Below are 23725 nucleotides of genomic sequence, written 5' to 3'. Positions count from 1 at the left end.
TGAGGTGGTCCCTAAAAAAAATGGTTTTGTAAATTTCGTTGTAAAAATGACAAATCGCTGGTCGAATTTTAACCCTTATAACTTACTAACAAAAAAAAATTTTGTTTCCAAAATTGTGCTGATGTAAAGTAAACATGTGGGAAATGTTATTTATTAACTATTTTGTGTCACATATCTCTCTGGTTTAACAGAATAAAAATTCAAAATGTGAAAATTGCGAAATTTTCAAAATTTTCGCCAAATTTCCGTGTTTATCACAAATAAATGCAGAATTTATTGACCTAAATTTACCACTAACATGAAGCCCAATATGTCACGAAAAAACAATCTCAGAACCGCTAGGATCCGTTGAAGCGTTCCTGAGTTATTACCTCATAAAGGGACACTGGTCAGAATTGCAAAAAACGGCAAGGTCTTTAAGGTCAAAATAGGCTGGGTCATGAAGGGGTTAAATAGTTGTTCATTAGCTTGTTTTTTGTTTCTTAATTGTCGTCAATGAAGATCACTTTAGTTTTTATATTCACGTTAGAGGCTATTTTTCTTTTGATCTTTTGTTTAAAAAAAAACCCTCATTAAAGCTCCTGTTAGTCATTGTTGCTACTCAATAAAACTTAAAAAGGTCCAAGGGAGGTGAATACTTTTAATAGGCAACTTATGTATAAAATGAATGAATCTTAATATGTAGCCTCATAGAATTCTAATATTTATAATTTGTTCTGCAGGAAAAAGGCAAATCATTAAAAGCATAAAAAGCCTTATCAAAAACCATTTGATGAAAAAAATAAATAAATAAATGTGTGTATATATATATATATATATATATATATATATATATATATATATATATATATTTATATATATATTTATATATATATATATATATATATTTAAATATTATCTGAAAATACTGGGCCGCTTATCTGAAACGTTTATAAAAGCTTGTATTGCAGGCAGTATCTGTAGTCTCTAGTACTTAACTGAATGCAAAATAATATGCTTCGAAATGAGGCTTGGTGGACTTAAGCTATATGCACACTTTATTTTCTTTTGCTTGTTTTATTGGGTATGTGAGGACAAGAATAGTGTAAAGTGATTGTTTTGCCATCAAAGCTACTGGATCGCCAACAGAATATGCACAGATTTTATTATAAGTCAGTAGAGCAAGGTAAGATTTGTTGGGATCCATTTGAAAATGAATCGCTCACCTCTATCATCTAGTAGAAAAGCAAAATAAAGTCAGCTCACCTACATTATATCAGGGATCCATCTAGCACGGACTTCCTGTGCAGGTCATGACTGAAATAATGGGGATGACCATCACCGACATATCGATGACCTATCTTTAGGTTCGATCATAAATATGAAATCAGTGCTGCTCCGACATCTAGTATTCCCTCTGATCAGCTGAAATTCTTTGGCAGCATGGATGCACAAGGTGGAGCTCAACTTTCTCATACTTGCTTAGTAGTGGCAACACTAAGTACTGCACTTTCTTTCACCTGAGCGGGTGATGAAATGCAATATTTGGCAGCGGACACTAAGCAATATATGGGGCTGCATAGAACTCCCACTGATCTCACATTGTTGTCCAAACCTAGGGATAGGTAAATAATCATCAGTCCTTAACATCCCCTTTAAAAATAGAAGCCATATTGATGCTGTGAGCAGATCATTGGGCTTCATGACTTGTGGTCAAGTCCAGGTTTGCACCTATAATATGCTTGTGGTTTGCTTTAAGTCTGACTTTAAAGCGTGTTTCTTTAACAGAAGTCTTTTCCCAGTCTGCTGCAATTAGGGATCTGTCACAACGTGAATACAAAAGTGCTGAGTATTTATTCTGCTGTTAGTTTATTTTCTTTTATTCAGTTGTTATAATTAACATAACATTAGTATAGAGTTATTTTCATTGTCGTTAAACACGTATATTCCTTTTAATGCGGAAAATCTACAAGTAATGAGGAATTTTATTTAAAAAAAATAAATATAGGAAGTTCGGAGGGGGCATTTATTGTCTACAATCATTCTGGAATGTTGTCGAAATGGGAACAACTTTTCCTTAGTAAGACAAAGGCATTCAAATATCTAATTTTTTTTAGCTTGACCTTCAGTAAGAATAGACACCAATTGACTATGTTCACACATCCTTTGCATTGCTTTAGATAGTATTGTGTGTACTGTCTTCCTAAGATTGAGACTGATTATTTATTTTTTTAATTGCAGGTTTTCGGAAGATAAGTCTGGATGATCTCCGAAAAGCCTACATAGTTAAAGATGTACAGCAATATATACTGCATCGTTTAGACCAAGAAGAAGCTTTAAGGCAACATTTAACTAAGGAAACTGCCGAAATGTTAAATCAACTACACATAAAAAGCAGTGGGTGCTTTCTTTACCTGGAACGTGTATTAGATGGAGTTGTAGAGAATTTTATTATGCTTCGTGAAATTCGTGACATCCCTGGAACTTTAAATGGCTTATACCTCTGGCTCTGTCAGCGCCTATTTGTAAGAAAACAGTTTGCAAAGGTCCAACCGATCTTAAATGTGATTCTAGCTGCTTGTAGGCCTTTAACAATCACTGAACTTTTCCACGCAGTATGGACCAAAAACATGTCATTGACCATGGAAGATTTTCAACGTAAATTAGATGTATTATCTAAAGTTCTTGTAGATGGGCTGGGAAACACTAAAATTCTCTTCCATTACAGTTTTGCTGAATGGTTGCTTGATGTAAAGCACTGCACTCAAAAATACTTATGTAATGCAGCTGAGGGACATCGAATGCTTGCAATGAGTTACACATGCCGAGCAAAAGAACTAACACCAGTAGAAGTTCAAGAGTTCGGATTACATCTCATACATTCAAACTTGCAGTTAACAAACTCTGAATTGGCATTATGGATGATCTGGAATGGGACTTGTGTTAAAGACTCTTTGTGTACTGTAATACCAAAGGAACAAGAGGTGCTACAATTGTTGGTCAAGGCAGGTGCACATGTTGATAGTGAAGACGACAGAACTTGTTGCATTGTACGACAGGCCTTGGAAAGAGAAGATTCCATCCGAACTCTACTAGATAACGGAGCTTCTGTTAACCAGTGTGATTCCAATGGAAGAACATTGTTGGCCAATGCAGCGTATAGCGGTAATCTTGATGTTGTCAATTTACTTGTTTCAAGAGGATCTGATCTTGAACTAGAAGATGCCAATGGACAAACAGCACTTACTCTAGCTGCTCGTCAAGGTCATGTAAAGGTTGTAAATTGTTTAATTGGATGCGGTGCAAATATAAACCATTGTGATCATGACGGATGGACGGCTCTAAGATCTGCCGCTTGGGGCGGGCACACTGAAGTTGTTTCTGCGCTGTTATACGCTGGAGCAAAAGTGGATTGTGCAGATGCAGATAGTCGAACAGCTTTAAGGGCAGCATCTTGGGGGGGACATGAAGATATTGTACTGAATTTGCTACAGCATGGAGCAGAGGTTAATAAAGCTGACAATGAAGGAAGAACTGCTTTGATTGCCGCAGCCTACATGGGGCATAGAGAAATTGTGGAGCATCTATTAAATCATGGTGCAGAAGTTGACCACGAAGATGTGGATGGACGAACTGCTTTATCAGTAGCTGCACTATGTGTTCCTGCAAGCAAGGGTCATGCATCCGTAGTGAGTCTCTTAATTGAACGGGGAGCAGAAGTGGATCATTGTGATAAAGACCTAATGACTCCATTACTTGTGGCTGCTTATGAGGGACATGTAGATGTTGTTGACTTACTCTTAGAAGGTGGTGCGGATGTTGATCATACTGACAAAAATAGCCGTACCCCTCTTCTTGCAGCAGCCTCTATGGGGCATGCTTCTGTAGTAAACACTTTACTTTTTTGGGGTGCTGCCATCGATAGCATTGATAGTGAAGGGAGAACTGTTCTTAGCATATCTTCTGCTCAAGGAAATGTTGAAGTTGTGAGGACACTCTTGGATAGAGGCCTAGATGAAAACCATAGGGACGGCGGTGGATGGACTCCGCTACACATGGCTGCATTTGAAGGTCACAGGTTGATATGTGAAGCATTGATCGAACAAGGTGCTCGAACAAATGAAATAGACAACGATGGTAGAGTCCCCTTAGTACTGGCTGCGCAGGAAGGCCATTATGACTGTGTGCAAATTCTTTTAGAAAATAAATCTCCTGTTGATCAAAAGGGATATGATGGCCAAAATGCTTTGCGTGTTGCTTCACTTGAAGGACATCGAGACATAGCTGAGTTACTTCTAAGTCATGGTGCAGACATAAATGCCAAAGATGCTGATGGAAGACCAACTCTTTATATATTATCACTGGAAAATCAGTTAACGATGGCTGAATATTTTTTAGAGAATAGTGCAAATGTAGAAGCTAGTGATGCTGAAGGAAGGACCGCTTTACATGTTTCCTGCTGGCAGGGACATTTAGAAATGGTCCAGTCCCTTATCACCTACAGAGCTGATGTCAATGCTTCAGACAATGAAAAACGCTCTGCCTTACAGTCTGCTGCTTGGCAAGGTCATGTGAAAGTTGTTCAGCTCTTAATTGAGCATGGTGCCCTTGTTGACCATGCATGTAACCAAGGAGCCACTGCACTTTGCATTGCAGCCCAGGAAGGGCATACTGATGCTGTTCAAGTTTTATTAGAACATGGTGCTGACCCCAACCACGCAGATCAGTTTGGGAGAACTGCCATGCGCGTTGCAGCTAAAAATGGACATTCACTAATTATTAAATTGCTTGAAAAATATGGAGCCTCAACTCTGAATGGATGCAACCCTTCTCCTGTTCACACAATGGAGCAAAAAGCCTTAAACCCTTTATCTACAAAAGTGCAGTCTTTAACAATAAAATCCAATAGCTCATCCAGCACCGGAGGAGGGGATTTACATCCTAACATGCGTGGCTTATGCAATGGTCCATCTCATGCTTTTAGTTCTCCTTCAGAATCTCCAGATTCTACTGTGGACAGACACAAGTCATCACTATCGAATAATTCCCTAAAAAGTTCTAAAAACTCTTCTCTTCGAACAACCTCTTCTACAGCGACTGCTCAAACTGTGCCTATTGATAGTTTCCATTGCCTTTCTTTTACAGAGCAGATTCAACAACATTCGCTTCCACGAAGTAGAAGTAGACAGTCAATAGTGTCTCCTTCTTCAACAACCCACTCTGTTGGGCAGAATAATTCTCCCACAAGTGAATTTGAATGGAGCCAAGTCAAGCCTAGTTTAAAATCAACAAAAACAAGTAAAGGAGGCAAGGCAGAAACCTCAAATAAATCTAATTCTGTGTCAAAGAAGTGCAACCAAAGCAGCTGCTCTCAGTCTAAGGTATTGGAATATGAAATGACTCAGTTTGACAAACGAGTGCACGGTCCAAGTTCGGTAACTGGTATGAATGTACCTCTAAAACAAATCCCTGAAGACGCATCAAAACTTCAGATTACCTCAGTGCAACAGGAGGTCGGTCGTTCTCAACAGCAGTTCCTTATTCAACAACAGAGTGCAGAACAGAAGAAAAGAAACGGAATCATGACCAATCCCAATTATCACCTCCAAGGAAACCAGGTTTTCCTTGGTAGAGTTTCTGTGCCACGTTCAGTACAAGGTCGAGGACATCTGGAAGTTTTGGATGGCTACCCTTCAACAGAAACTGAGTTAGGCCTTAAACAGTCGCTGAAGCTTCAGATTGATGGAACAGACCCTAGCTTTAATTATAAAAAGGAAACACCACTATAAATGGTAAGTTCTTAGTGAAAAATGTTGTTTTTGTGCCCAGTGTTTGCTAAAATGCAAGCTTCACGAGTCCTGATATATAAAAACTAGTGCAAACAAAAATTGGAAGTGCAGCCCATAGCAGATGTCACCAGATTTTACCTAATGGTATATTGGGGGCTAATGTGCAACATGGAGCAATCAAACAAGGCTCTTGTGAATACTCTGCCACATCAATATCGCCCCCAATAAATGTCCCCTCATTTAGTGCAGTTTATTCTTCGAATGGGAACCTCATAGCTGGTACATGCGGCCCAATCCACAGGCAGCAATGTATCAGACACTGGCTGCATGATTTCAGCCATATATGTGTAACTCTGAAAAATGCAATGTTTTAGAGGAAAAACTTAGTACATATCTCCATGGGACCACATGAGAGACTAGTCTGTTAGGTGGGTCCCTGGCGCCTTCTGCTCTCCCATTGCCTTTGAGGGTCTCTCCTTACAGGCAGCAGGCAGGGAGAAGCTGCCGGGGACCCACCTCTCTGACTAGGCTGCCATTTGTCATGGACCCTGGCGGACATTAAACTATGTTTTTCTTTGAAACACCACAGCATTTCAGAATGAAATTGTGCAGCCAGTGCCAGATACATGATTGTGTCAGTATTTTCTGACACTAGTAACGTTTTACTTTTCTGGTTGGAGCTATGTGAGGGCTTGTTTCTTGGGAGACAACCTGGTGTGTTTATTCATACCGCTAAAGGATAAGTACAACGTTTTGATTGCTTCTTAATGTGTTTTCTTTTATAGCGCAGTTCTGATAATAAAAAAAGGACTTCCAGCCTTTAATTTTTTTTTCCTCTAACTTCTTTTGCCAATTGTGAGAATTATTTTTAGATTGTTAGATCACACTTTAATGTACGCGATGATAATGCAGCATTACTTTAGTAGATCGTATGAAGGCCACTCGAGGTATCCAGCAGTCGCTAAGAATAACGTAACCCCTCCCCCCTGAGAATGACAGCACCATTTAACGGATTGATAGCTGAGATCGGAGCTCAGTTCCACCCCCGTCTCTTATAGGCAGATGATAGCTGGGAACCATTATTTGCTGTGAATTGTGTGTGATTGGCTCGTGAACGCGCGCCGTGGGCCAGCATGCATGTACATTGCTAGTCATGAAGAGGTTCTCCAATAAATGTAACAAAATAAATACAGGAAAGAAATAGATCTTGGTACCGTGTTAGCCAGTACATAGAAAAATATTTACAATTGCGAGTCCTCAGTGGTTGATACCTTTTAATGGCTAACTGAAAAGATGGTAACAAATTGCAAGCTTTCGAGACTACACAGGTCTCTTCATAAGGCAAAGATCTTTGCAAATCTGATCCCATGCTGTAATGACTGTATACTCTTTTCCTTCCTCCCCTCCCCAGGAGCTGTGGTATGATCAGACCATGTTCCTGCATGATCAGACACAGCCGTTACACAGCACATAGCTGAAGCACATTTATACAGTTAGGTCCATATATATTTGGACAGAGACAACATTTTTCTAATTTTGGTTATAGACATTACCACAATAAATTTTAAACAAAGCAATTTAGATTCAGTTGATGTTCAGACTTTCAGCTTTCATTTGGGGGTATCCATATTAAAATTGGATGAAGGGTTTAGGAGTTTCAGCTCCTTAGCATGCGCCATCCTGTTTTTAAAGGGACCAAAAGTAATTGGACAATTGACTCCAAGGCTATTTCATGGATAGGTGTGGGCAATCCCTTCATTATGTCATTCTCAATTAAGCAGATAAAAGGCCTGGAGTTGATTTGAGGTGTGGTGCTTGCATTTGGAAGCTTTTGCTGTGAAGTAAACATGCGGTCAAAGGAGCTCTCCATGCAGGTGAAACAAGCCATCCTTAAGCTGCAAAAACAGAAAAAAACTCGTCCGAGAAATTGCTACATTACTAAGAGTGGCAAAATCTACAGTTTGGTACATCCTGAGAAAGAAAGAAAGCACTGGTGAACTCATCAATGCAAAAAGACCTGGGCGCCCACGGAAGACAACAATGGTGGATGATCGCAGAATAATCTCCATGGTGAAGAGAAACCCCTTCACAACAGCCAACCAAGTGAACAACACTCTCCAGGAGGTCGGCGTATCAATATCCAAATCTACCATAAAGAGAAGACTGCAGGAAAGTAAATACAGAGGGTTCACTGCACGGTGCAAGCCACTCATAAGCATCAAGAATAAAATGGCTAGACTGGACTTTGCTAAAAAACATCTAAAAAAGCCATCACAGTTCGGGAAGAACATTATTTGGACAGATTAAACCAAGATCAACCTCTACCAGAATGATGGAAAGAGAAAAGTATGGCGAAGGCGTGGTACAGCTCATGATCCAAAGCATACCACATCATCTGTAAAACACAGCGGAGGCAGTGTGATGGCTTGGGCACGCATGGCTGCCAGTGGCACTGGGTCACTAGTGTTTATTGATGATGTGACACAGGACAGAAGCAGCCAAATGACTTCTGAGGTATTCAGAGACATACTGTGTGCTGAGATCCAGCCAAATGCAGCCAAATTGATTGGTCGTCGTTTCATACTACAGATGGACAATGGCCCAAAACATAAAGCCAAAGCAACCCAGGAGTTTATTAAAGCAAAGAAGTGGAATATTCTGGAATGGCCAAGTCAGTCACCTGATCTCAACCCAATTGAGCATGCATTTCACTTGTTAAAAACTAAACTTCAGACAGAAATGCCCACAAACAAACAGCAACTGAAAACCACCGCAGTGAAGGCCTGGCAGAGCATCAAAAAGGAGGAAACACAGCGTCTGGTGATGTCCATGAGTTCAAGACTTCAGGCAGTCATTGCCTACAAAGGGTTTTCAACCAAGTACTAAAAATGAACATTTTATTTAAAATTATTGAATCTGTCCAATTACTTTTGGTCCCTTTAAAAACAGAGTGGCACATGTTAAGGAGCGGAAACTCCTAAACCCTTCATCCAATTTTAATGTGGATATCCTCAAATGAAAGCTGAAAGTCTGAATTTCAACTGCATCTGAATTGTTTTGTTTAAAATTCATTGTGGTAATGTCTATAACCAAAATTAGAAAAATGTTGTCTCTGTCCAAATATATATGGACCTAACTGTAAGATTATCTCAGCACAGGAACATTTTATTTAAAACATATCCAGCTGTGGAAGTTATTATTATTCCTAGATGTATTGATCTTGGGAAAATCCCTTAAATGATTCGGGCTCCTCTTACTCTGCACTACCACTTTGTTCACATTGGCATGTACAACACCAGTCTTAATGAATCGTGGCCTAACTTTATTTTTAACTTTTGATAATTTCACCAGTTATACTTACAGGAATTACAATTTCCGTCACCTTTGTCATAATCCACAGGGGATTCCATAAATGTCTGATGGATGCATTTCCTACCTCTTTGACCTACCTCTATTTTGAGAACTGGTCTGTAAATGGTGATGTGGCCGCATATGTGCAGCTCAGTTATTTTACTTTCTCCAAAAGTAACTGCACCTAGACGAAAAATGCATTCCAGTCCCGCCAAAGACGAGGAGTTTGTATGTTCTCCCCGTGTTTGCGTGGGTTTCCTTCCACACTGATATACTGATAGGGAATTTAGCTTGTCCCCAAAGGGAACAGTGATGATGATGTCTGTTACGTGCTGTGGGATTAATGGCACTATAGAAGTGAGTAAAACGAATGTGTGTACACCAGATATATAGTGATTGGAAATATTGCTAGAAAACGTCCTTCTGGTGAATTATATATTTTCCCCCAAAATAAAGGGATTATACATCATAACATTTTAATTTTGCTCAAGAACTAAACTTGCGTCTCGCTACCCACCTCCGGTGAGCCTTATTATTTTTAGTGCCCATCAAGCCATTCAAAAAAAAAAAAAAGAAATGTTTCTGGTTTGCAGTGTAAACTTAAATATTGTAATAAACTGACCTCAATATTTTATTTTGAGTAATTCTTTATCAATTACCTGTCAAGCCCAGGCTAAATCATTTGTAATATCTGGTTGCCAGACTCCAGGGATCATGCGGCTTTGTCAGTGCATGACTACTGCACTTCCAATCACTGGAAATAGTGGTGATACATCAACGGCACTGCAGTCACCACTGTGGATGGGCCGTGATTAGCTGCAGTGGTCAAATGTCTTGTTGATGTGTCTTAATTAGAGCCAGAAAAACACGTGCAGAGGAGCAAGGTAGCAATCCGGGTTGTGGAGTCGGTAAGCCAAACCTCCGACTCCTCAATTTCCATGACTCCGACTCCACAGCCCTGGTAGCAATGGCGCAGCAGTGATGGGTAAAGTTACACCTATCTGTGTTTGTTTAATGGTGTGTTCAAAGGGGCCAATACAAACTGTTAATAAGACCAATCTGGCCCTATACAGAATGCATATTATCAGCAACACACCCCATACTTACACGGGATGATGTGCCGACAACAAGAGTGATACTCATGCTGGCATAAATTATCTAATTGGTGGCATTTTTACATGGGCCAATTAATCAGTCTGTGTCCATGATCCTGAAAAGGGTTGTCCAGGCAAAAGCAAAGTTTCCCAGTGACTTAGAGTTGTAAAAAAAAAATAGCAAACTGTGATACTCACATGTAACACCTACCGCTATCCAGTGCAGTTAGCTCCTTGGTCTGTGCTGGCGCAGGAAGAGAAGAACTTACTGTTCACCACGTGCTGTGATTGGCTGCAGTAGTCAGGTGATTTAAGCAGCGCATCATCACATGTTTTTGGGATGACACGCTGATCAAGTCACCTGACCACTGCAGCCAACTGACGGTAGATGCCAGTAAGGACACCGATTGGACTGCAATGCATGGACTTGTCAGTGGCTCTCCCAACAGCTTTGTTTATTTCTCTGCAGTCCCATCTCGGTCCAATTTATACGGTGGTCTAACTGCGCCCTAATTACGAGCTGTTTGTAAGATAGTGTGGACTTGGTTAACCCCTTGCAGATTTCATGCGTCATGTTAAAATGCCACTTGCTAAAGGCCAAAAGTTTACTGTGCAGGTCTATTATGAGGAGTGGGCTTTTCACCCTTCCATTATTGCCAGTCAGCAACCAGTTACTTTGTAAGGTCTATGTTGTCTTTCTAATTATACGTTTTTATTTTGCAGGTTAATAGAAGCACAAGCCCATAGTATACTAGAGAATAGAAGGCACCGACAACGGCTAAGCCATCGCTCTTGGCTCCCATAACATCTGAAGTGTCATCGACTGAAAAGTTGCTTTACTGTGCCTACCTGTAGGCAACGCAATTGTACAAATGTTAGATGTTCTGTGCACAGAAATGCACTTTGTAACTGCACCTAAAACCCTTTTTTTCCCATTTAAAAGAATTTCTGCTTTTCAGATGGAAGTGAAAGATAATAAATATGCATGTCCTGCCATGAACTGTATGACTCCCCTCCCCCACCCCCCACTCATCTTGTTTCACCCGTTCAGCTGAAAGATGTCCAGTCCTGACAGCGTCTGAAAATATAACCTGTGCAAAGCAGGCAAGACTTGTAAATGAAAAAAAAAAAGCCTATTTTTCTGCAGTATTTACCTCCAATATGTAATTAGCAACCTGCGTCTTGCCTAGACATGCCCTGCACAGTCAGTCAAGCGATGCCCATCCCCCACCCCAACCCTCTGCTGTGGAGTTGAATGTATTAAGCTCAACTTTCCTTCAATCCGTATTTATCCACCACTGGCAATTTCAGTGTTATGTATTTTTCTGATGTTAATGTTCTTGATGCTTATTTAAAGAAACTTTGTAACCAGTTATGTTGTCTTTGTCCAGTTAGAGGAAGGACTCCATATTTGCCTGTTGATGTCACCACGGACAGATACAAATGTATGAGCTGAATCCACCGTAGGATTCTACATAGTAATATTGAAGCATATTTATTTTCCATGCCGCGCTCAAAGGTAATAATATAATCGTGACGCCTCTGCTGAGGAATTGCAACGTGTTATCAAAGTTTGGAATTTGCTTGTCCCCGTGGGACATATACTTAATAATAAAAACAAGTTCTTAAATAGTAGCCTTAAGAATGCTAATGGCTAATTAAGTCATAAAAAGGAAGTACAGCCGGCTTTCCTATACTGCTCAGTCACCAGTCTAAGTCATTTTACGTTCACAAAAAGTTGCCAATTTTTGCTGACCTTTCATTTTATCAAAATATTTATTTTCTTTTTGTCTGCCCATGTAATAAGTAAACATTTTTCTTATATTTTTCTTTCCCCCCCCCCCAGTTTTTGTTTTTCTCCCCAGTAGGACTTAATTTGTAATACAAAACAGGGTAAGGGTGCTTTCACATTGCATTTTGGGACACGGTGTCCCTATCGGGGCATATGTCCAAACCGAAAGCAAAGGCCATAGACGGTAATAGTGCCGGACGGGCGAACATGAACTGTACCTTGCATCATTTTCGGGAGTGTACCCACAGGTAGAGGCCATTCAGACTTAGTAGACTACGTCTTAGGCTGGGATCACACTTGCGAGAAACTCGCAGAGTCTCGCAGCTCAATACACTGCTCTGCCGCCGGCACTCGGGACCGGAATGTGCGGTTCCAGGTATTTCTGTACAGCTGAGTGCCGGCGGCAGTGCCACGTATTGAGATGGGAGACTCGGCGAGTTTCTCGCAAGTGTGATCCCGGCCTGAGAGTCCACCTTCTGCAGGCGTACACTCCCGAAAATGATGCACGGCTCCCCGTACGTTCACTCTACCGGCTGCATTACAGGCTACGGCTCTGTCTGCACATACATCTGAATCCCCTATTGTGGGGGGTTCGGCCGTATGCCCCAACAGGGTCACAGTGTGTCCCTAAAAACAATGTGAAATAGTCGCAGCGTGATGCAACAGTGCTGCATGGGGCTGTAGTCAAGTCCATTCTTGTAAATCATCACACAACATAGCTGACCCCAGTCTACTGTTTTACGCCTGCCTTTTTTTTTTTTTTTTTTTTTACAGTTTTCTTTTTTTTCACCCTTTTTAAGACTTTATTTTAAATTGGTAAAACCACTAGAATTTTTATTTAAATTCACAGAAGTTGTATCAGCGGAAATAAACCAATCAAATACCTGAAACCTTTCCATGTAATCCATTGTTTCCTATCGGCCAATGTGCTTTATTATCGGTGGTTTTGCTTTCTAAACTCAGCAGTATTTCATTTGTCTGTATGTTACTTTCCAATCATTTACTCTGCTATGCAAATGTATTTTGCTCCATTGTTATGGAAAAAAAAACATTCATTTTACAATTTTCAGTTTTTGAATGTAAATATCCTATGTAAATTGAATTAAACATTGTAAATTTCTTTTTATTTTATTCCTTGTATGATATTCTAAGACTCCTATGTATATGAAAGTGCATAATAAATATATTTGCTTTTCATCAAATATAATTTTCTTCCATGTGTGAGTATTCGTCTCTGATCATGCAAAATAGTTTTTCAATTGGAATCGCCAATATAACCTCACTCTGCTCTGTTAACCCCTTCATGACCTTGGGATTTTTCATTTTTCCGTGTTCGTTTTTCACTCCCCTCCTTCCCAGAGCCATAACTTTTTTATTTTTCCGTCAATTTGGCCATGTGAGGGCTTATTTTTTGCGGGACGAGTTGTACTTTTGAACGACATCATTGGTTTTAGCATGTCGTGTACTAGAAAACGGGAAAAAGTTTCCAAGTGCGGTGAAATTGCAAAAAAAAGTGCAATCCCACACTTGTTTTTTGTTTGGCTTTTTTGCTAGGTTCACTAAATGCTAAAACTGACCTGACATTATGATTCTCCAGGTCAGTACGAGTTCATAGACACCTAACATGACTAGGTTATTTTTTACCTAAGTGGTGAAAAAAAATGCCAAACTTTGCTAAAAAAAAAAAATTACGCCATTTTCCGATACTCGTAGCGTCTCCATTTTTCATGATCTGGGTCGGTTGAGGGCTTATTTTTTGCGTGCCGAGATGACGTTTTTAATGATAGCATTTTGGTGCAGGTACGTTCTTTTGATCGCCCGTTATTGCATTTTAATGCAATGTCGCGGCGACCAAAAAAACGTAATTCTGGCGTTTCGAATTTTTTTCTTGCTATGCTGTTTAGCGATCAGGTTAATGCTTTTTTTTAATTGATCGGGCGATTCTGAGCGCGGCGATACCAAATATGTGTAGATTTGATTTTTTTTATTGATTTATTTTGATTGGGGCGAAAGGGGGGTGATTTAAACTTTTATATATTTTTTATTTTTTTCACTTTTTTTTTACTTTTTTTTTTTTTACTTTTGCCATGCTTCAATAGCCTCCATGGGAGGCTAGAAGCTGGCACAGCACGATCGCCTCTGCTACATAGCAGCGATCTGCTGTTCGCTACTATGTAGCAGAATTGCAGGTGTGCTGTGAGCGCCGACCACAGGGTGGCGCTCACAGCTACCGGCGATCAGTAACCATAGAGGTCTCAAGGACCTCTATGGTTACAATGGAGAAGCATCGCCGACCTCCGATCATGTGACGGGGTCGGCGATGACGTCATTTCCGGCCGCCCGGCCGGATGCGGTAGTTAAATGCCGCTGTCTGCGTTTAACAGCAGCATTTAACTAGTTAATAGGCGCGGGCAGATCGCGATTCTGCTCGCGCCTATTACGGGCACATGTCAGCTGTTCAAAACAGCTGACATGTCCCGGCTTTGGTGCGGGCTCACCGCCGGAGCCCGCATCAAAGTGGGGCTTCTGACCTCGGACGCACTATCCCGTCCGAGGTCAGAAAGGGGTTAATATTCCTTCCGAATGTCCAAATGGGACGTGTCCAGTGCTGGTGAAAAGAAACTGCAACTTATTGGCTGGTCAACACAATGGCTCAAGTACTTTTCTGCCTGTGTAAAAGCGTCTTGAAGATTGGTCTGAGCTATTGACCACATGTGATCACCTCACTGACCACCCACAAGGTGGACATTTTGAGGAAGAATCAGGGGGCTTCATAGCAACATTTAGACAGCAGTATCTAAATACAGATGCATCTTTGGCATTGTTCCAGTTGAAAAAAATTTACATTTTTTTTCTGCCATATAATAGATATATCTATATTTTTTTTTTTACATTTCACAAGAGGAGACGACTGACACAGAGAGAGTCTAATTTATTAAACTTATTTCCATATACTCAGAGTTAACGGAGGCCTTCTACATACAGGCATCTCCAGTTTGAAAGGCTTATTTTTTGACACTCGGGTCACAAAAGATTGTCCATATGAAGTATTCAATTTCTCTTTGCAGAAACTTCCAGCACTATCACCATGGCTTACAGGAAATGTGTCAATGAACTATTGTTTAACCCCTTAATCCCATATGACGTGCTATCCCGTCGAGGTGGGGTGGGCCTTAATTCCCACCAACGGGATAGTACGTCACAGCGATCGGCCGCGCTCACAGGGGGAGCGCGGCCGATCGCGGCCGGGTGTCAGCTGACTATCGCAGCTGACATCCGGCACTATGTGCCACGAGCGGTCACGGACCGCTCCCGGCACATTAACCCCCGGCACACCGCGATCAAACATGATCGCAGTGTGCCGGTGGTAGAGGGAAGCATCGCGCAGGGAGGGGGCTCCCTGCGTGCTTCCCTGAGACGATCGGTACAAGGTGATGTGCTCACCTTGTACCGAGCGTCTTCTCCCTGCAGTCCCCGGATCCAAAATGGCCGCGGGGCTGCATCCGGGTCCTGCAGGGAGTACTTCCGGGTCGACTGCAGGTGCTGGTAAGCCTGCAGCGATGTGAGTGAGATCGCCGATCTTACAGAGTGCTATGCAAACTGTAAGATCGGCGATCTGTGATGACCCCCCTGGGACAAAGTAAAAAAGTTTAAAAAAAAATTCTACATGTGTAAAAAAAAAAAAAAAAAAAAAAAAACATTACTAAATAAAAAAAATATATATATTATTCCCATAAATACATTTCTTTATCTTAAAAAAAAAAAAACAATAAAAGTACACATATTTAGTATCACCGCGTCCGTAACGACCCAACCTATAAAACTGTCCCACTAGTTAACCCCTTCAGTGAACACCGTAAGAAAGAAAAAAAAGAGCCAAAAAACAACGCTTTACTATCATACCGCCAAGCAAAAAGTGGAATAACACGCGATCAAAAAGACAGATATAAATAACCATGGTACCGCTGAAAACGTAATCTTGTCCCGCAAAAAACGAGCCACCACAAAGCATCATAAGCAAAAAAATAAGTTATAGTCCTCAGAATAAAGCGATGCCAAAATAATTATTTTTTCTATAAAATAGTTTTTATCGTATAAAAGCGCCAAAAAACAAAAAAATTATATAAATGAGGTATCGCTGTAATCGTACTGACCCGACGAATAAAACTGCTTTATCAATTTTACCAAATGCGGAACGGTATAAACGCCTCCCCCAAAAGAAATTCATGAATAGCTGGTTTTTGGTCATTCTGCCTCACAAAAATCGGAATAAAAAGTGATCAAAAACTGTCACGTGTCCAAAAATGTTACCAATAAAAACGTCAACTCATCCCGCAAAAAACAAGACCTCAGATGACTCTGTGGACCAAAATATGGAAAAATTATAGGTCTAAAAATGTGGAGACGCAAAAACTTTTTTGCTGTAAAAAAGCGTCTTTTAGTGTGTGACAGCTGCCAATCATAAAAATCCGCTAAAAAACACACTATAAAAGTAAATCAAACCCCCCTTCATCACCCCCTTAGTTAGGGAAAAATAATAAAATTAAAAAAATGTATTTATTTCCATTTTCCCATTAGGGTTAGGGCTAGGGTTGGGGCTAGGGTTGGGGCTAGGGTTGGGGCTAGGGTTGGGGCTGGGGTTGGGGCTAGGGTTAGGGCTGGGGTTGGGGCTAGGGTTGGAGCTAAAGTTAGGGTTAGGGTTGGGGCTAAAGTTAGGGTTAGGGTTTGGATTACATTTACGGTTGGGATTAGGGTTGGGATTAGAATTAGGGGTGTGTCAGAGTTAGGGGTGTGGTTAGGGTTACCGTTGGGATTAGGGTTAGGGGTGTTGTTGGATTAGGGTTACAGGTAGAATTGGGGAGTTTCCACTGTTCAGGCACATCAGGGGCTCTCCAAACGCGACATGGCGTCCGATCTCAATTCCAGCCAATTCTGCGTTGAAAAAGTAAAACAGTGCTCCTTCCCTTCCGAGCTCTCCGGTGCGCCCAAACAGGGGTTTACCCCAACATATGGGGTATCAGCGTACTCAGGACAAATTGGACAACTTTTGGGGTTCTCTTGTTATCCTTGGGGGAAAAAAATTGGGGGGGCTAAAAATCATTTTTGTGGGAAAAATAAGATTTTTTTTATTTTCACGGCTCTGGGTTGTAAACTGCAGTGAAAGACTTGGGGGTTCAAAGTTCTCACAACACATCGAGATAAGTTCCTTGGGAGGTCTAGTTTCCAATATGGGGTCACTTGTGGGGGGTTTCTACTGTTTGGGTACATCAGGGCTCTGCAAATGCAACGTGACGCCTGCAGATCAATCCATCTAAGTCTGTATTCCAAATGGCGCTCCTTCCCTTCCGAGCTCTGCCATGTGCCCAAACAGTGGTTCCCCCCTCCACATATGGGGTATCAGCGTACTCAGGACAAATTGGACAACAACTTTTGGGGTCCAATTTATCCTGTTACCCTTGTGAAAATACAAAACTGGGGACTAAAAAATCATTTTTGTTAAAAAAAAGAAAATTTTTATTTTCACGGCTCTGCCTTATAAACTGTAGTGAAACACTTGGGGGTTCAAAGCTCTCAAAACACATCTAGATAAGTTCCTTAGGGGGTCTGCTTTCCAAAATGGTGTCACTTGTGGGTGGTTTCAATGATTAGGCACATCAGGGGCTCTCCAAACGCAACATGCCGTCCCATCTCAATTCCAGTCAATTTTGCATTGAAAAGTCAAATGGCGCTCCTTCCCTTCCGAGCATAAAAATTCAAAGTTGGAAAATTGCGAAGTTTTCAAAATTTTCACCAAATTTCCATTTTTTTCTCAAATAAACGCAAGTTATATCAAATAAATTTTACCAGTATCATGAAGTACAATATCTCCCGAGAAAACAATGTCAGAATCGCCAAGATCCGTTGAAGCGTTCCAGAGTTATAACCTCATAAAGGGTCAGTGGTCAGAATTGTAAAAATTGGCCCTGTCATTAACGTGCAAACCATCCTCGGGGCTTAAGGGGTTAATTAGGTTTTTGCTACATATATTTTTAATAAAATATTGGGATTTTTTTTTTTTTTAACATGCCACAAACTTTCTTAACCCCTTTCCGACATCGGGCGTAATAGTACACCAATGTTGGGCTCTCCCTGCCTGCACCTTTCTGGACACATGACAGCTGATCAATACAGCAGACATGTACCCGCAACAGCCGCGGGTGGAATTGCGATCCACCTGCTGCTGTTAACTAGTTAAATGCCGCTGTCAATTTCTGACAGCGGCACTTAACTCGATCTTACCGGAAGCATGTTGCTAATCCTGCCCATGGGTGACTTGTCACAGGATCACAGGTCACCGATAGGTCAGCATGACAACCAGAGGTCTGAAGCAGACCTCTATGATTGTCATTACCGGATTGTTATGAGCGCCGCCCTGTGGTCGGCGCTCATAGCAAGTAAGCATTTCTGCTACACACAGGCGATCTGATCATCACCTATGTGTAGGAGAGGCAATCGAAGTACTGCAGCTTCTAGTCTCCCATGAAGACTTGGAGCATGCAAAAAGTAAAAAAAAAAGTTTTTACAAATAGTAAAAAAAAAAAATATGTAAGTTCACATCAACCCCCTTTTTGCCCCATTCAAAATAAAATAAAGAAAATACACATTTGGTATCGCTGCTTTCAGAATTGTCCTATCAATATTAAAAAAAAAAGAATTAACCCTATCACGTAACGATAAAAAAATTCAAAACATCGGAGCTACGTTTTTTTTGTCGCCATTACAATGCAATAATGGGGGATCAAAAGATCGTATCTACACCAAAATGGTATCAATAAAAATGTCAGCTTGGTGTGCAAAAAAAAGCTACATGGAGAAGCTACAGGTCTCAGAAAATGACGCCATTTTGTTTATTACCAAATTTTGGATTTTTTTTTCACCACGTAAATAAAAAAGAACCTATACATGTTTGTCTATGAACTAGTAATGTGAAGGTACAGATGAATGACCTCGGGGAGACCAAAACATCCAACACCGCGGAGACACCATCACGTGTTTCTCAACGCAGTGATCCAGATCATTCATCTGTACCTTCACAGCCTTTTACTAGGCACTGCTCCTAATAGCCAGTTTCCTACTCCACACTGATGAGGGGCAAAAACCCCGAAACAGCTGTCTGTGGATGGATACCATGCTTGGCATAGGTGGTTTTCCTTTATTGGATGTTTCCTTTATTGGATGCTGCCCTTCCCGTGGTTGTTCCTTCCCGGGGAAAGGCCTGGCTATTCATTGCTTGCGTTGAGAAACACGTGATGGTGTCTCCGCAGCTTACTTTACATGCATTATGAACTAGTAATGACATAGAGAATCACAATGGCAGGCCAGTTTTAGCATTTAGTGAACATGGTAAAAAAAAACACATATGCAAAACTGAAATACCTATGGGCTTTAAGAGGTTAAAAGTTATTAGTAATTATGCGATTTTCACACTTGACACTGGGGATCATTTTAGCCTTCCTTTCAGGGAGAGATGGCAGCAGTTTTCTTATCACAGGTAGGTATCATCTGTGTACACAGCTGATAACACAGGATCCACCATTCTAATAGATGTCACACCTGACCCTTCTCCCTCTTCCTTCACAGTGACTTTTGCATATTCTCATTAGATATTTCATTACAAAAGATAGGGTCAGTGTCTGATCATTGCGGTTAATGTACTTGTGATTTTCCTGAAACCACAGAAGGTTTGAGTGTAAAGAAAGCGTCAGTGTGAGCTTAGCAAGATTTCAATTTTTTTCTTTTTAATAAAAAAATTATAAAAGAAAAAAAATTGCCAAAGATGAAAAATTCTCATACAAACCTGGTTTAAATAATAGATCATTTTCTGAGGACATATTCCCTTTTAACAGCTGAATTACATGTAGATGATCAATATTCTGTTATCAAAACTATGGCTCATTGAGTAAAGCGTGTGCCTTAGTTTTTATCTTTACCATTCACAGTGAACAACCAATGACCATTGTAAAACATTTCTGTGAGGTTATGACTTTGACATACAAAAGGCTGGATCTCCTATTCAATAATCACGTGAATAGTAAAAATAATTAGGAAAAAAATATCAGAGCTGGTGCAAGGAAAATGTGGAGCTGTTGCTCATAGTTAACCAATCAGATTACAGTTCTCATTTTTCCGTTTTTTCCTTAAAATGAAAGAATCATTCGGATTGGTTTCTATAAGTAAATTCTCCATTTTCAATTTTTGCCAGTTTTGAATCATTTCTCCCAATGAATGTGGACGTATGTAATATATTACAGTAATGGCTCCCCCGTAGACACCACAAAAATGCTCAACCAAGCCAGGCCAAGAGTTCCTGCGTATAGGAAGTCAAATATATTCTAACAAAAAGGTTATACTATATTTGACTCCCTATATACAAGATCCCTTGGCTTGGCTTGCTTAAACATTGTGGCTATGGGAGAGCCATTTCTGGACTCATCTGGCAGCATCTTATTTGGGTGCTGAATAAAAGGATCAGCCTTTGATATTAAACAGGCTGAATACTTTCCCTACCCTCTCCCCCAAACTCATCTGCCAGGGGGAAGTTTGGAGGTCCCCATAAACAGTAGATTGGTGGCTGATTCCACTGACTTTGTGTATAGGTGTCTTAAGACCAAAACTCTTGCCTCTTGAATTGTGCATTTCAAGGTGCTACTACAAATAGAAAAGTTGACCACCATCTCTAACATCACACATTCTTGGATCTACCATCTCTGGCTCTATTTCATCAAGATCTACGATCTTCATGCCATTCTTGATGAGGGGACAGGATGAAGTTCCTGGCTCACTAAGAGGAGTATACCTATTAATCAGGTGAGGTTTCTGACGTAAAAGCTTTGGTATATGTTACTACTAAACACTTTTGAAAGTCTTATCCCACACAAAAATGGAAAATTGTGAACAAATCAAGCGATCATAAGAAATCCGCTTTTCATTACCAATATCTGACCCCACTCGTGAATATACCGTATTTTTCGCTTTATAAGACGCACCTGATTATAAGACGCACCTAGGTTTTAGAGGAGGAAAATAAGGAAAAAAATATTTTGAGCCAAATAGTGTGCAAAAACCTTTAATTAAATAACAAAATATTTTAACATAGTAGACTCAACAGCAGTCAACAACAGCATTGTGGGTAACATGTAAGAACAGTCCCATGTACCGTAAGTAACGACAAAAGCCATGTTCTGGCTAACAAGTGAGGAGAAACTTTAATCCTCAGGCACCACAATGTTCTAGTCAGTGAATCCCAGAAATTCCTCATCACTGCTGTCAGAGTTTAGGAAGCTCAGGTCCACACAGTCATTAGTGTCACTTTCTTCACTGTCCTCATATAGCATACCATCTTCAGTGCCATCCAAGGCATTACTAATCCCACATTTTTTGAATGAACGTATAATTGTTTCGTCCTTTACTGACTGCCATGATGTCTTCACCCACTCACAAACTTGAGTGATAGTGGGCCTCTTCATGCGTCCAGTTGGTGTCAGGTCATGATTGCCAGCAGCCATCCATTTATTCCACTCTTCTCGCATGTAGACTTTAAATGGCTTGTTTATAGAAACATCGAGAGGTTGCAGCTGGCTGGTAAGCCCCCCCTGGAATTACCGCAAGATGGGTCTTGACTTCTTTGAACACTTTTTTTGTGTTTTCACTAATATGTGCCCTGAACTGGTCTAGCACTAACAGGGCTGTTTTTTTCAGAAGTCCTCCAGGACGTTTGGACCACACTTTATCAACCCACAATCTCATTCCATTCTCGTCCATCCATCCTTTCTCGTGAACGTGCACAACAACTCCTCGTGGGATAGCTTCTTTGGGCATGTTCTTTCTTTTAAAAATTAACATTGGTGGCAGTTTCGTGCCATCGGCACAGCAGGACAACACAACTGTGTAGTGGTTTTTTTCATGTCCTGCAGTTTTTACCGTTACGGTTTTTGAACCCTTTGCCTCAACAGTTCTGTTGGATGGCACGTCAAAGGTTAGAGGGACTTCATCCATATTCCCAATCTGGCCTAATTCATATCCATTTTTCTTTCTGCTGTCAATTACAAACTTGTGGAAAGACAGTATCTTAGCTTCATATTCTTGTGGCATTTTTTGCGCAATTCTTGTTTTTGTGCGCATAGCAAGGCCACATCTCTTCATAAATCTGAAGCACCATGATGGTGATCCAGTGAAGTCATTGATGCCTTTCTCAGCAGCAATCCGCTTGGCTTCGAATATGATCATTTTCGTTGAGACCGAAAGGCCATTATTTCTGTGGCCTATGATCCACTCTTTTACGTCCACATCTAACTCTGGCCACTTTGCACCACGCCTACGAAGACCAGATCTGCTTTTTCCCGCTTTCTGCAGCTCATCCTCCTGTTTCCTCCACTCTCTTATCATTTTTTCAGTTGGAGGCGGTCCAAAATGTCTCTCTGCTGCTCTGTTCCCATGCTCTTCAGCGTATTTTATCACCTCCAGTTTAAAGGGAATTTTATATGCATGCCTTTTCTGCTTTGACATTCTTGAAAAATGCGCAATATGCAGCAGCTAACTGTACGGTATTGTTCTGCAACAAAATACAGTAGTGAAACAACTGTCAGCTCTGTCCTTCATAGTAATGGGGGCATTGCAATTGAGAGCATGAATGAATACGGTACTATTGCTGTAGAAAATACATGGGCTGCACATCCAAAAATCACAAGTTGATCTAGTGGTGTTAGGCAAAAATGTACTGTATTCAACTGAACAAGAAGTTTTTACTTTAACATTATGATCAGACTTGTAAAGCCTTGTGCCAAGCCACGGCAAATCTCAGTGTGCCAATAACGTTAAATACCGTACTGTAGTCTTAAAGGGAACCTGTCACCCCGAAAATCGCTGGTGAGGTAAGCCCACCGGCATCGGGGGCTTATCTACAGCATTCTGGAATGCTGTAGATAAGCCCCCGATGTATCCTAAAAGATGAGAAAAAGACGTTAGATTATACTCACCCAGGGGCGTTCCCGCTGTTGGTCCGGGTCCTCCCATCTTCATCAGATGACGTCCTCTTCTGGTCTTCATGCTGCGGCTCCAGCGCAGGCGTACTTTGCTCCACCCTGTTCAGGGCAGAGCAAAGTACTGCAGTGCGCAGGCACCGGGAAAGGTCAGAGAGGCCCAGCGCCTGTGCACTGCAGTACTTTGCTCTGCCCTCAACAGGGCAGACAAAGTACGCCTGCGCTGGAGCCGCAACATGAAGACCAGAAGAGGACGTCATCTGATGAAGATGGGAGGCGCCGGACCCGGACAAACAGCGGGAACGCCCCTGGGTGAGTATAATCTAACGTCTTTTTCTCATCTTTTAGGATACATCGGGGGCTCTTCTACAGCATTCCAGAATGCTGTAGATAAGCCCCCGATGCCGGTGGGCTTACCTCACCCGCGATTTTCGGGGTGACAGGTTCCCTTTAAATGTGCGGAGTAATGTGCCAACCACCACCACAGTGACAATGAACCAGCAGGGTGGGTACCTGGTGCCTCACAGTACTCATGCTGCAAGGCTGGAGACTGTAAGAGGGGTTCCGCAAATTTTTGCTCACTAAGGTTTGCCGTCATGTGCTAGCGGCTTCATATAGTCTAATCAGATTGTTAAACTAAGAACTTCATGTTCAGTTTCATTTTGCCTAGATCAACTTATGATTTTAGATGTGTAGCCCATG

At 41.1% G+C, this 23725-nt stretch overlaps 1 protein-coding gene across 3 annotated transcripts in view; it reads left to right on the top strand.

The window, feature by feature from the left end:
• The window catches only part of ANKRD50 (ankyrin repeat domain containing 50), a 102283-nt gene extending 89492 nt beyond the window's left edge, over positions 1-12791 (top strand). For 2 of the 3 annotated variants that reach the window (XM_069743924.1, XM_069743923.1), the window contains exons 4-5: positions 2221-5771; positions 10937-12791. In XM_069743924.1, the coding sequence (XP_069600025.1) occupies positions 2221-5768 (3548 nt within the window). In that variant the 3' untranslated portion in view covers positions 5769-5771; positions 10937-12791. The remainder of the gene's footprint in view (positions 1-2220; positions 5772-10936) is intronic. The other variant, XM_069743925.1, reaches the window with a different exon arrangement.
• Positions 12792-23725: the final 10934 nt, after the last annotated feature.

The sequence above is a fragment of the Ranitomeya imitator genome, chromosome 1 (assembly GCF_032444005.1).
Source record: "Ranitomeya imitator isolate aRanImi1 chromosome 1, aRanImi1.pri, whole genome shotgun sequence".
NCBI lineage: Eukaryota > Metazoa > Chordata > Amphibia > Anura > Dendrobatidae > Ranitomeya > Ranitomeya imitator.
Note: the sequence above shows the minus strand (reverse complement) of the source record. Positions and strands in the feature narration are given on the sequence as shown.